At 41.0% G+C, this 12,702-nt stretch overlaps 1 protein-coding gene across 1 annotated transcript in view; it reads right to left on the bottom strand.

Moving 5' to 3' along the window:
- The window catches only part of LOC136886724 (retinol-binding protein pinta), a 64,344-nt gene that overhangs the window by 37,878 nt on the left and 13,764 nt on the right, over positions 1 to 12,702 (bottom strand). Inside the window, exon 2 of the mRNA XM_068230560.1 lies at positions 6,630 to 6,793. Coding sequence (XP_068086661.1) covers positions 6,630 to 6,783 — 154 coding nt within the window. The 5' untranslated portion in view covers positions 6,784 to 6,793. The remainder of the gene's footprint in view (positions 1 to 6,629; positions 6,794 to 12,702) is intronic.

Raw genomic sequence — 12,702 nt, 5'->3', positions numbered from 1 at the left:
GTCTCATTGGAACTTAGTTATTTTCGCCAAGTGTCGCGATAAGACTTTATTATTTTCTTAAGGTGACGTACTGGAACATTGTCATCGGAACTTTATTTTCTACGAGTGTCGTGTTGGGACTTTAACATTTCGGCACATTGGAACTTTGTTATTTCTACACATTGGAACTTTGTTTTTTTTTTAAGTGCCACATAAGGACTTACTTATTCGACGACGATTGAATTTCACGTGTGTTGTGTATCGCATTGAACTTACGTTTCGAACTTATTCGAACTTATATTTTTGAATCAATTTCTGGAACATTGAACTTAGGGGACATTAAACATTACGTTTAATTGTGAAATATGCAATGCTTTCCAAGTGCTGCACAGGGACTTATGTTTTGATTCTTAAAGACTGTGACAATTCGGAATACGCATATCGCATTTCCCGAAAGCCTAGAACTTTCCAGTATTTTGAGTGATCCATAATTTATGAAGTCAGACTTTTTCTTACGAATATTATTTTCTTTAATGGCTATTCACTTCGCTTATTGATGCAACAGGACAGTTTCCGAGTGCTACTTATTCAGTTCATTGCCAATATGTTTTAAATCTTCAGAACTATGCATTTAGGACTGCAGTGACAGTAATCCTCTAGAACATTCTGACTTACAGTGGGCTTGCATTATGAACTTGCATTTCTACCAGTACTTGTTCTTCGAGTGATTATTCCAGAACGTTTTGATTTAATATCTACAGTGCAGTAACCATAATTAAAGGGTCATATCTGTTAAGACAGTGCCCTGAATGTGTGGAGTGCCGTGCAGGAAATTCAGGTGTGAATTACGTCTCGAATCGAACCCCGGAACTTGTGCCAATCTTCGAGACATTCCAGAACGTCGGGACATTCCAGAACGTCGAGACTTCCAGAACGTCGAGACATTTCCAGAACCTCCAGACATTCCAGAACTCCTCATCCGAGCAGGTGTGGTCCCTGCCCAGTCGATGTCCAGCACCATCCCAGGACTTGGAGGTACCAACCAGCCACGACACTTCCACGCTGCTGTACGAAGGTGACATGAACTTGCTTTTGATGATCAATAAACTCAATTTATCAAAATAATCTCTCAAATTGATAACTATACCTCTCTCTGTACCAGCTCCAATGATAAAGCCACTCCCTAGATTAAGAATCGTGCTCGTTGAGTTAATATCAAGCGCCTTAAAGATATGAACACGTTTTTACGGGTACAGAGAGGAGGTAGTATACGTGGCGCCCACCTTTAGGGGCCAGATTACATACAGCTCAAACTATGGTGACTAAATTTAATCAGAATAGGAGGGTTTTCAAATTTCAGTGGACACTAACTTAACTGAAATATAAGTGCATAATTTAAGTGATTTGGTAGAGGTGATTTGCAAAGACTTGATTTAATTAATGTGTGTTGAAACATTGGCACTAGGACTTAAGACTTTGAACTTTTGACTGAATGCAAGTTTAGAAAATCTTTCATTTTTTTTGAAGTGTGTCAATCATTATTTCTGTACTTGGTACTAGCGTTATATATTTTAATAAAATGGAGGAGATTATGGCAGCGATTGAAGCCCTTAGGCTCAGTATGAAAGTAGCAACTGAAAACTTAGAACACCGACTTACTGAGTCCAGCTCTAATCTTGAACGTCAACTTAACGAATCTAGTTCTAACCTCGAACGTAGGCTTAATGAGTCTAGTTCTAATCTCGAACATCGGCTTAATGAGTCTAGTTCCAATCTTGAACAGTCTTTGAGAGAACAGAGAGAACAATTAAATGAGTCTAGTTCTAATCTTGAACGTCAACTTAATGAATCCAGTTCCAACCTTGAACGTCAATTTAGGAAATCCGTAGTTCAAATTAATGCTGAAGTAGATAAAAAGTTTGTAGAAGCGAATGCCAACCTAGAACAAAGACTTACTCAGGCTGGTGCTCGCATTGAACAAAAATTTAAAGAGTCCAACGCTAGGGTAGATGAAAAATTTTCCGAAATCAATGACCAATTGAAAAGTAACATGGAGGTCATGAAAGAAGAAATTAAAACCCAAGTTGTAGCTCTTCTTAAAGATGACTTCAAAGCCATTCTCCCCACTTCTCAGGCAATTGCTAAAGAGATGGAAGGCTTAAAAACTCAGTTACAGGAATCACATTCACAATTATCTTTAGCCCAATTTAAAATAGCCTCTATTCAGGAGAAACTTAGAGATACGCTTAGAAATGACATTCAAAGAGTAAACAATGAAGTCAGTCTTATAAAGAGTAAACAGGGAGAGTTTGATAAAAAATTTACATCTCAATTAGATACTACACACACTCAGGTTACGCGTATATGTCGAGACGTATCCGAATTAAAAAAATATCTCCAAGATGAAGTTAAGGTAGTAGAAGATACTATTAAACAACAGGTGAAGGATGTTAAAACAGAACTACAAGGACAGATAGAAACCCTTGGTAGTAAAGTCTCTAATTTAGAACTGAAGGATACTCCCTTATTTTCTTCTAGTCTAATAAAAACTAATGAAAACGCAAACATTACCACTATCATCCGCATGACCGATGAAAAACCTGCTAAATTCTCTGGGAAGGAGGAATACACCGCTAGGGAATTTTTACTCAACACTGAAGAATATTTTCAAGAAAATAAAATCAGTCCTGATCGACAGCTTCGTGTCGTTTCCAAGTTACTAGAGGGACGCGCTCTATCATGGTATTCCGCTTTTAAATCTTGCTTTAACACTTATTCTGAATTCAAGGAAGCTCTATTGAAGCGTTTTTGGAATTCAGAGACGCAACATTTAATTAAGTTGCAGTTGTATGCTAAGAAGTACAATACTTCTATAAACACATCCCGTTACTCAGATTATTTCATCGGGCAACTTAAGAAGATGCAATTTTTGGATCCACCATTGCCTGAGCAAGAGCTGATCCAGGCGATCACGTTGCAATTCCCAGCCCAAGTTCAGGAGATTTTGGTAGCTGCTAACATACAATCTTTAGAACAAATGGATGGGATACTTCGTAGATTGGACACAGCCCACGCTCAATGTTTACCGAAAGGGAGTAAGACTAAAGAAATGACTACCAGTCCTGTCGCCATTGTGACACAAGGACGTCCAGATCCGGAAGTACCAGAGGAACGGCCTACGTCACGAAACACACCTACCCGATATCGAGGGTATAAAGGACGGCCGGACCGAGGGAAAGTGCCATACCAAAATAGATTAACATGGAAAAAGCCAACAGAGGCCCAACAAGTAAAGGATAGGGTTTCTTATCGAGATGAATTGAATAGACGATGGCGAGATACTCAAGAGTACTTGAAAGAACAGCGAAAGGGCGAGAATCAAGAAGGAGCAGCCTCGCTAGAGTATCAGCAAGCCGCTGGTAAGAAAAACGAAACACCTGCCCCGAACCCTAACACAACGGGTGCAAAAAAAAAAAAAACTCCAATGTTTTCTTAAGAAGATTGCCTGAAAATTGAGGGAGGGAAGAGCCGCTCTGCGTAACTCAGGTACATTATTGGCACGTAGAGGACTCGGAACTACTCCATGAAAACATGACACCGTCTAGGCCAAGAATCCAACGTAGCCTGCCAGTAATCACCATTAGGGTTGGCAATATTAAAGTTATGTCATTGGTAGATTCAGGAGCTCAAGCCTCACTTATTTCAGCCAGACTATTAGAAGCCATAAAGGAGAGACGTGATGTACTTGTGATGCCTGTTTCCCAACTTAGGATCAAAGGGATTGTTCCAGATAAGTGCATTAAATGTAAAATACAGACTTTTATGGAATTCGTCGTGGGACATGTTCAATTTGAGCATGTTTTTCTAGTAATCTCTCAGATGAAATTCAATGTTATCCTTGGATCGGATTTTCTCATCAAATATGGAGGAGTGATTGATTACACAGCAAATGTCATTACATTTTATAACGTTGACCCTGTAGAATTACAGCTGATCGAAGGAGACGACGGTCGGATACAAGGGATAGATACCCCGCAAGAAGAATAGCGATGCACCAGTGTGATTGAAGACCCAGTGGCCAACAAAGACGTTTCGGATTCAGTCAAGGAAACCTTCGAAACTTATCCAGACGTGTTCAATGATAAACCCGGAGAGATCCGAGATTTTAAATATCATTTAGATGTCAAGGATACTTCCACTTATAAAAGACGTCCCTATTCCATAGTATGGAGATGCAGAGCATAAGCAAGAACACACATCATGGAAACGCCGAGGGATATATAATGTTTCTTGCCTAAAAACATACTTCGAGAGAGAAGCCTAAAGAAAATACTTGTCGAATTTTCTTTGCCCTAAGAGGGGGGGACATGCACCGGGAACACCGCTACGACAGAAGTCCGAAGTATGTTTGTTGAACTTCGCGCGAGATGGAAGGTAGGCAGCCCGCCGAACGCAGTGACGTGCCCAGCGAGTGACGTGGCCGCCGTAAGCCAGCTATCCGCTACCATATATGGTAATGATCCAGCTCGTCCTCAAAAGTACATTTTGAGCTAATTTATCGCTATTTTGACATTGCCAACTTAAAAGCCTCTACAATGGACATCATCTCTTCAGATTTCAAGAAAATCCACCGAGTATTATAGAAGTTATAAGGGTAGATAGTACCCGAGTTCTAGACACTTCCATGCGAACGTGTATAAAAGGAAGCCCACCCGACCAACGAATTCAGTGTCTGTCACTCCGCCGTCTCTGTGACACGGGTGACAAGAGAAGTGTTGTGCGTGTCGAACTTCTAGTCGACAGTCTGCGAAATCCAAGTTCGGTATTTTCTCTAAGTGTTGTATCAAGACTTTATCATATTCTTGAAGTGCCTGAATGGGACTTTACTTTTGAGAGCATCGTATTGGAACTTAGTCATATTGACACATTGGGACTTTGTTTTTTTTCGTGTGTCGTGATTGGACTTTGATATTTTCTTAAAGTGCCATATAAGAACTTTGTTTTTTTTTCTGAAGCGTCTCATTGGAACTTAGTTATTTTCGCCATGTGTCGCGATAAGACTTTATTATTTTCTTAAGGTGACGTACTGGAACATTGTCATCGGAACTTTATTTTCTTCGAGTGTCATGTTGTGACTTTAACATTTCTACACATTGGAACTTTGTTTTTTTTGAAGTGCCACATAAGGACTTACTTATTCGACGACGATTGAATTTCACGTGTGTTGTGTATCGCATTGAACTTACGTTTCGAACTTATTCGAACTTATATTTTTGAATCAATTTCTGCAACATTGAACTTAGGGGACATTAAACATTACGTTTAATTGTGAAATATGCAATGCTTTCCAAGTGCTGCACAGGGACTTATGTTTTGATTCTTAAAGACTGTGACAATTCGGAATACGCATATCGCATTTCCCGAAAGCCTAGAACTTTCCAGTATTTTGAGTGATCCATATTTTATGAAGTCAGACTTTTTCTTACGAATATTATTTTCTTTAATGGCTATTCACTTCGCTTATTGATGCAACAGGACAGTTTCCGAGTGCTACTTATTCAGTTCATTGCCAATATGTTTTAAATCTTCAGAACTATGCATTTAGGACTGCAGTGACAGTAATCCTCTAGAACATTCTGACTTACAGTGGGCTTGCATTATGAACTTGCATTTCTACCAGTACTTGTTCTTCGAGTGATTATTCCAGAACGTTTTGATTTAATATCTAGAGTGCAGTAACCATAATTAAAGGGTCATATCTGTTCAGACAGTGCCCTGAATGTGTGGAGTGCCGTGCAGGAAATTCAGGTTGAATTACGTCTCGAATCGAACCCCGGAACTTGTGCCAATCTTCGAGACATTCCAGAACGTCGGGACATTCTAGAACGTCGAGACTTCCAGAACGTCGAGACATTTCCAGAACCTCCAGACATTCCAGAACTCCTCATCCGAGCAGGTGTGGTCCCTGCCCAGTCGATGTCCAGCACCATCCCAGGACTTGGAGGTACCAACCAGCCACGACACTTCCACGCTGCTGTACGAAGGTGATATGAACTTGCTTTTGATGATCAATAAACTCAATTTATCAAAATAATGTCTCAAATTGATAACTATACCTCTCTCTGTACCAGCTCCAATGATAAAGCCACTCCCTAGATTAAGAATCGTGCTCGTTGAGTTAATATCAAGCGCCTTAAAGATATGAACACATTTTTACGGGTACAATATATATATATATATATATGATTGCTTTTCATCTGAATGTAGTGTAGTTGATGCACTTTTGATTTTTTAATGTATTTATAATTAAATATAACTATTATTAAATACACAAACATATTTATTAAAGAATATACATGCGTGCTCTCATGTTTATATTTATCGTTCTTCTTTTATTTTTACTCCCTGAATCCTTGATCTTGCTAAATGATTACTTCTATGAATTTTTCTATATTTTCTTTCATAGGGCCAAGACGCTGCAGTTTTCTCCCCTGCCGGTAACGAAGGTACGATATTAATTCTAGAGGCACTGTTACTCCAAATAAATTCCATTAAAATGAACTATATCAATAAAAAGATTAAGTATGGATATGTTCAATAAAACACTCATAACTTTTTTCGTAAATCTCTTTAACACGTTTCCACTCTACCTGTTCTCGCTCTAAGATGAGGCTGTGTCAGAATCCACTCCCGAATGTGAGCCAGATCCTCTTGTCTTCTCTCGGGCACCTCGTTAACATTGTTTCTGGCTGCAGCTTCCAACTTCGGGCTCAATGGACGTATTCCAGATATGCACCGCTTCATCTTCCACGTCCTTCAACAGAGGCAGAATATATGTGAAACAGAATGAGGAAAAGAGAGTATGAAAACTGTGGACAAGTACCATTTTATTATGACCATCATGTTCCTTAAATGCAATCCCCAGAGTCTCACAATTGTTGAGTTTTCTATGAGAGGCATGGCGAATGCTTAGGATTTTACAGGGTGTATTCGTGATTATGTTACAAAGGTTCGGGCATGATGGAGAACGGCAAATGGATCAATTTGAAATAAGGAACTGTAGACCGGAAACGTTCCAGTCAAAAGTTATGATAGGGCCCGGATGTTTATGCAGTAATAGGTCAGAATGCAAACTTACTGAAGCGAGTAATAAGTAGACTCTACCCGCACGACGGTAATGCTATGAGGTTTGCATAAACATTAGGGGTTCGGCCCATTATTTAGAAACAAATTTACTTAGTAGGAAATATCTATTAGCCCGCTCTAATGTAGTGGGAGTAACATAAAATCTAGGGCTTCTAATGGGCCGAACCCCTAATGTATATGCAAACCTCATAGCAATACCGTCGTGCGGGTAGACTCTACTTATTACTCGCTTCAGTAAGTTAGCATTCTATCCTATTACTGCATAAACATCCAGGCCCTAGTTATGAATAATCCTGGATCAGACATTCCCTGCAAAATGCATAGGATGAGGAGGTCCTGTTTCATGGCCCCGTCGTTCACCTGATCTCACCCCGACTTGATTTCTTGTTGTGGCGGTATATGAAAAGCCTTGTGCGTGAAACATTTGTCGAGTCTGAAGAGGATCTTTTGGCAAGAATTCTCGCTACCTGCGACGCTGTTCAAACGACACCGGGGATATTCAAACGGGCACGACAGAAATTTTTACGATGTTGTCATGCCTACGTTGACACAGGGGGATGCCATTTCGAATTTTTTTTTGGAAATGAAGCAGCTTGTGAAACTTGCTTAACGTTTGACTCGATCGTTTCCGGAATTTGGTTCCTTATCTCAAATGGATCCATTTGCCGTCCTACATCATCCTTGAAAGTTTGTTATCATCATGCATACACCCTGCAGAAGCATGACTACAGAGACACTCTCTTAAGATATGGCCATTTCAATTATTTTCCTCAATGTAAAAACCTCAACTAAGGTCAAAGGACATTTCCTACCTTCCAAATTTTATTTTTATAGAAAGTTTTTTACGCGTATTGAGTCGTTCTCCTCGCCATTGAATTCCCTCTAGCTTCGCCATGTTCTCAACTGTAGAGGAGTGCCAGGAAGGAACAGTATTGGCCGCATTAGTGCCAAATAGTCTGTCGGAACTGCTTTCTTTATACCTCCCAAGACTCTGTTTGCTTTGCACCTTATTTCCTCACCATTCTTTTTCCATTTTAAATTGCTCATGTCCGTTTATGTGTCCTGAGTAAACCTGCGTCCTCAAGTCACCAAGAAGCTTTAATTCACCGGAGTTTAAGCAACAATAAGTCGAGTCTGCTGGGATCAAGATGTGAGCTACCACTAGTCTTAGGTTACCCCTTTTCGACAGTTGGTTTAAAGAACGCCAAGCCTTAAGCGTTCTGAGCTGCAGCCAATAGGAGTAGGCTGTTTCAGAAGCTACCGTCAATGCTCAACACCTGATCAGTGGAGATGGTACCCTAAGGTTTAGCAAATTAAAGTCCGGCTTTGTGGGTAAATGGATAGAATGCTTGCCTTTGGTCCGATGGCCCTGGTTCAATTATCAGAATCAACTCCCTCGTAATCTTAGTTCCCCTCGTTTGGGAAATGGATGTTGATGACGTCTTCACCATTCATTTCATCCTCATTAGGTCACCACCAAGCTTATACGGATGACACGCACAATTATTATTTTTAATATTATTAAATTAAAAATTTGAATTTTCCAGCATTGCCAGCGGTCGTACCCATCGTTAATAGGTACTCTTGGACAGTTCGGTGGCACCCGGTACGGCTGGCCGCCTGGACGAGGCCTGAACCGGTGAGTGACGTCACAGCGCGCTGCGGGCTGCTAGCTAAGATGCTACACTGGCTACATGTTATGACGGTTATACTAAATTTAGAGCTGTTTTGCCACTCAGCATACATGAAAATGTCACAAGGAGCATTATTCTGCATGTTTCCGTTCCCTTGACCTGTCAGCTTATCATCTAGTTCGTACGGTTAATATTTACCTGAAGAAGGTAACTTAGTCCGCCTCTGTGGTGTAGTGGTTAGTGTGATTAGCTGCCACCCCCGGAGGCCCGGGTTCAATTCCCGTCTCTGCCTCGAAATTTGAAAAGTGGTACGAGGGCTGGAACGGGGTCCACTCAGCCTCGGGAGGTCAACTGAGTAGAGATGGGTTCGATTCCCACCTCAGCAATCCTGGAAGTGGTTTTCCGTGGTTTCCCACTTCTCCTCCAGGCAAAATGCCGGGATGGTACCTAACTTAAGGCCACGGCCGCTTCCTTCCCTCTTCCTGGTCTATCCCTTCCAATGTTCCCCCCCCCGCAAGGCCCCTGTTCAGCATAGCAGGTGAGGCCGCCTGGGCGAGGTACTGGTCATTCTCCCCAGTTGTATCCCAGACCTACAGTCTGAAGATCCAGGACACTGCCCTTGAGGCGGTAGAGGTGGGATCCCTCGCTGAGTCCGAGGGAAAAACCAACCCTGGAGGATAAACCGATTAAGAAAGAAAGAAACAAAGTAACTTAAATTATCTTGGATTTGTGATATAAATTATGTTCCTATATGTAAGTAATGTTTGTAACACCTTCTTTTGAACAGCTGAGTACTAGGAATGTCTCTAATTTCAACCGGCAGGGAATTCCATAGGCGGATAGTAGCGGGAACGAATGAATCACTGTAACTGGTAGTGTGATGAGTAGGGAAAATTAGCAGGGAGTTAGTTATGAGGTGCTGTGTCGATTGCGGACACAAAATATTGGGGTTCCAGGGTTTTCCACTCCTTTTCAACCCGTCTTACCAATCCAGTTCTGCTCTAGTTGCCATACTGAAAGTTAGCTCTACCACCGTGTTTAGTTTTTAGTTCGTTTGCTTGTTTCTGCTATTTAATCGTTGTGCTATTACGGAATTTTTCGAGACGGAGAAAGGTAACCCATGTGCCTTATTGGATGGTTATAGTTACAGACAGTTTAGAGGTAGTAAAAATAGCGTTTCTGTGGTGTAGTGGTTAGTATGGTTAGCTGCCACACCCGGAGGCCCGGGTACGAGTGCTGGAACGGGATCCACTCAGCCTCGGAAGGTCAAATGAGTAGAAGTGGGTTCGATGCCCATGTCAATCATCCTGGAAGTGGTTTTCTGTGGTTTCCCATTTCTCCTCCAGGCAAATGCCGGCATGGTACATAACTTAAGGCCACGACAACTTCCTTCCCTGCTCCCTGTCTATCCATTCCAATCTTCCCATCCCCTCACAAGGTCCCTGTTCAGCATTGCCTGGACGGGGAACTGGTCATCCTCCCCAGTTGTATCCCCGACTCAGTGTCTCACGCTCCAGGACACTACCCTTGAGTCGGTAGAGTTGGGATTCCTCGCTGAGTCCGAGGGAAAACCAACCCTGGAGGGTAAACGGATTAAGTAAGTAGGTAAAAATGGTGTTACCACATGGGTTTGTTTGAAGAAGAAAACGAACGAGTGCAAAGGAAAATTATTTACTAAAGGTACGTAACATAAGTACGTGGGTTCGAATCCCCGTCAGCAAGTCGTAAAATGTAAGAAACGAGATTTCCACTTCCGGATGTGCACATGGCCCTGAGGTTCACTCAGCCTACAACAAAAATGGGTACCTTGTTAATTCCTGGGGGCAAAGGCGGCCGGGCGTAGAGCTAACCACTCTACCCCATCAAGTGCCGAGGTTACGGATAGTGGAAGCCTTTACCTTCCACCCCTCCAAGGGCCTTCATGGCCTGTACGGAGATGAATTTTCTTTGCTTTATGTAACATAACTTAACAGATTTTAGTAATTTTAATGTGTATACCTCTCTATTAGGTTTCAACGCTGATTCATTTAAACTTTAGTTGCAAATATATAAAAGTACATTATATTTACTATTTGTGATCCAGTTTCATTTTTTCCATATTGATAAACACGAAATCTCATTGCACGTGTTGTTTTTTAATTTAATTTGGTTGTATTTATTAACAACCAAAGTACCTAATTGTTTTCATTATTAAATTATATGTTATTCTTATTTCATTATTAATATTTAATTACTAATTATTATTTATTTCCTTACATATTTTAGGTAATGAAGTCGTGAAAATTGTAAATCGTGATAGCATACCTGATGAGGCTCAACTGGATGTAAAACGAGCAATATTTCGTGCAAAGAAACGGGATAGAGAAAAGCCTAGTTCTTCTATACCTCAGATTCATTCTGAAGAATTTCAAAATTTGCCTAATAAAGGATATGAACTTGTAGCATACATTCCTCAATTTACAAATATTAAACATTCAATGTACTATGGAAGGAATAAGGATCACGGAGTGCAGAAAGAACCGAAGTTAGCGTCAGAAATCATCCTCAGTGAAGAATTGTTGAAAATATTTGACGGAAAGAGCTTTCTCCTTTCAGGTGACGGCACAGATGACAGAATGTTAATTTTTGCCAGTTCTTTAGCTAGGGAAATGTTGCGAGAAAAAAGCGTTGTTTTATCTTAAATTAAGAGTGTAAGCAACGAGTTCGCCCAAATATACACGATACATGTGGATCTGAGAAGTAGTGAAAGTGAAGCTAACATCACTTCTATTGTATTTGGACTTCTTCCTGACAAGAAAAGAGGGAACATATATTCGGATGCTCGAAGCTGTCCCAGACTGGAAACCAGAGAAATTCACGGTAGACTTTGAGACTGGTGCTAAGAGAAACATTTCCTCACTCTGAGACTCACAGCTGTTTTTTCCATTTCACGCATTGTCCGTGGAGGAAGGTTCAGGAAAGGGAAATGACGACTTCTTACAAAAAATCAGTTGAAATGTAAGAAAATGTGATGCACTTGATTTCCTGAAGCCTGAAGATGTAGAGATAGGATGGATTCTAATTCACAGTCAAGCTCCGCCGGGTGTGAAATTAACAGAATTTTTCGACTATTTTGTTGAGCAATGGGTGCTAAGTGAGTCTATTCCGCTGGAGATGTAGAACTGTTTTAACGTTAGACATAGAAAAAACAATACCATTGAAGGGTGGAATTACAAAATCAATAGTAACATTGGAAGGCCTCGCCCAAGAATAAGAGATCTCATCACCTGTCTAAACCTGGAAGCAGAGAATTCAGATCATTCAATTATGCGGATGGATTTAAATTTGGAAGCAACTAAAAAAGAAAGTACTGTAAACTGGACAAAAGAATTGCTCGAAGTACGAGGAAGTACAATGGGGATGGCAAATGGGAAATGTTTTTGGACGTAGTGTCAGTCGGCTCAAATGGAGTAAGCGTAAGTATACCCCACTGTCGGCAGACCTGAATATGGTTTTCCGTGGTTTCCCATTTTCACACCAGGTAAATGCTGGTAAAGCGAATGCAGTGAGCTTGCAGTTGCGATCTACAGTATTCTATAAGAAGGAAGTGAGCTCCCAGACGAAACCATCTTTACATCGGTCTGTTTTCAGACCAACTTTCCTTTACGGGAGCGAAAGCTGGGTGGACTCAGGATACCTTATTCATAAGTTAGAAGTAACAGACATGAAAGTAGCAAGAATGATTGCTGGTACAAACAGGTGGGAACAATGGCAGGAGGGTACTCGGAATGAGGAGATAAAGGCTAATTTAGGAATGAACTCGATGGACACATAAACTGGCTTCGGTGGTGGGGTCATGTGAGGCGAATGGAGGAGGATAGGTTATCTAGGAGAATAATGGACTCTGCTATGGAGGGTAAGAGAAGTACAGGTAGACCAAGACGACGATGGTTAGACTCGGTTT

This window comes from Anabrus simplex, chromosome X (assembly GCF_040414725.1).
Source record: "Anabrus simplex isolate iqAnaSimp1 chromosome X, ASM4041472v1, whole genome shotgun sequence".
Lineage (NCBI taxonomy): Eukaryota > Metazoa > Arthropoda > Insecta > Orthoptera > Tettigoniidae > Anabrus > Anabrus simplex.
The sequence above is the reverse complement of the archived record's forward strand: the minus strand, read 5'-3'. Positions and strand labels throughout refer to the sequence as shown.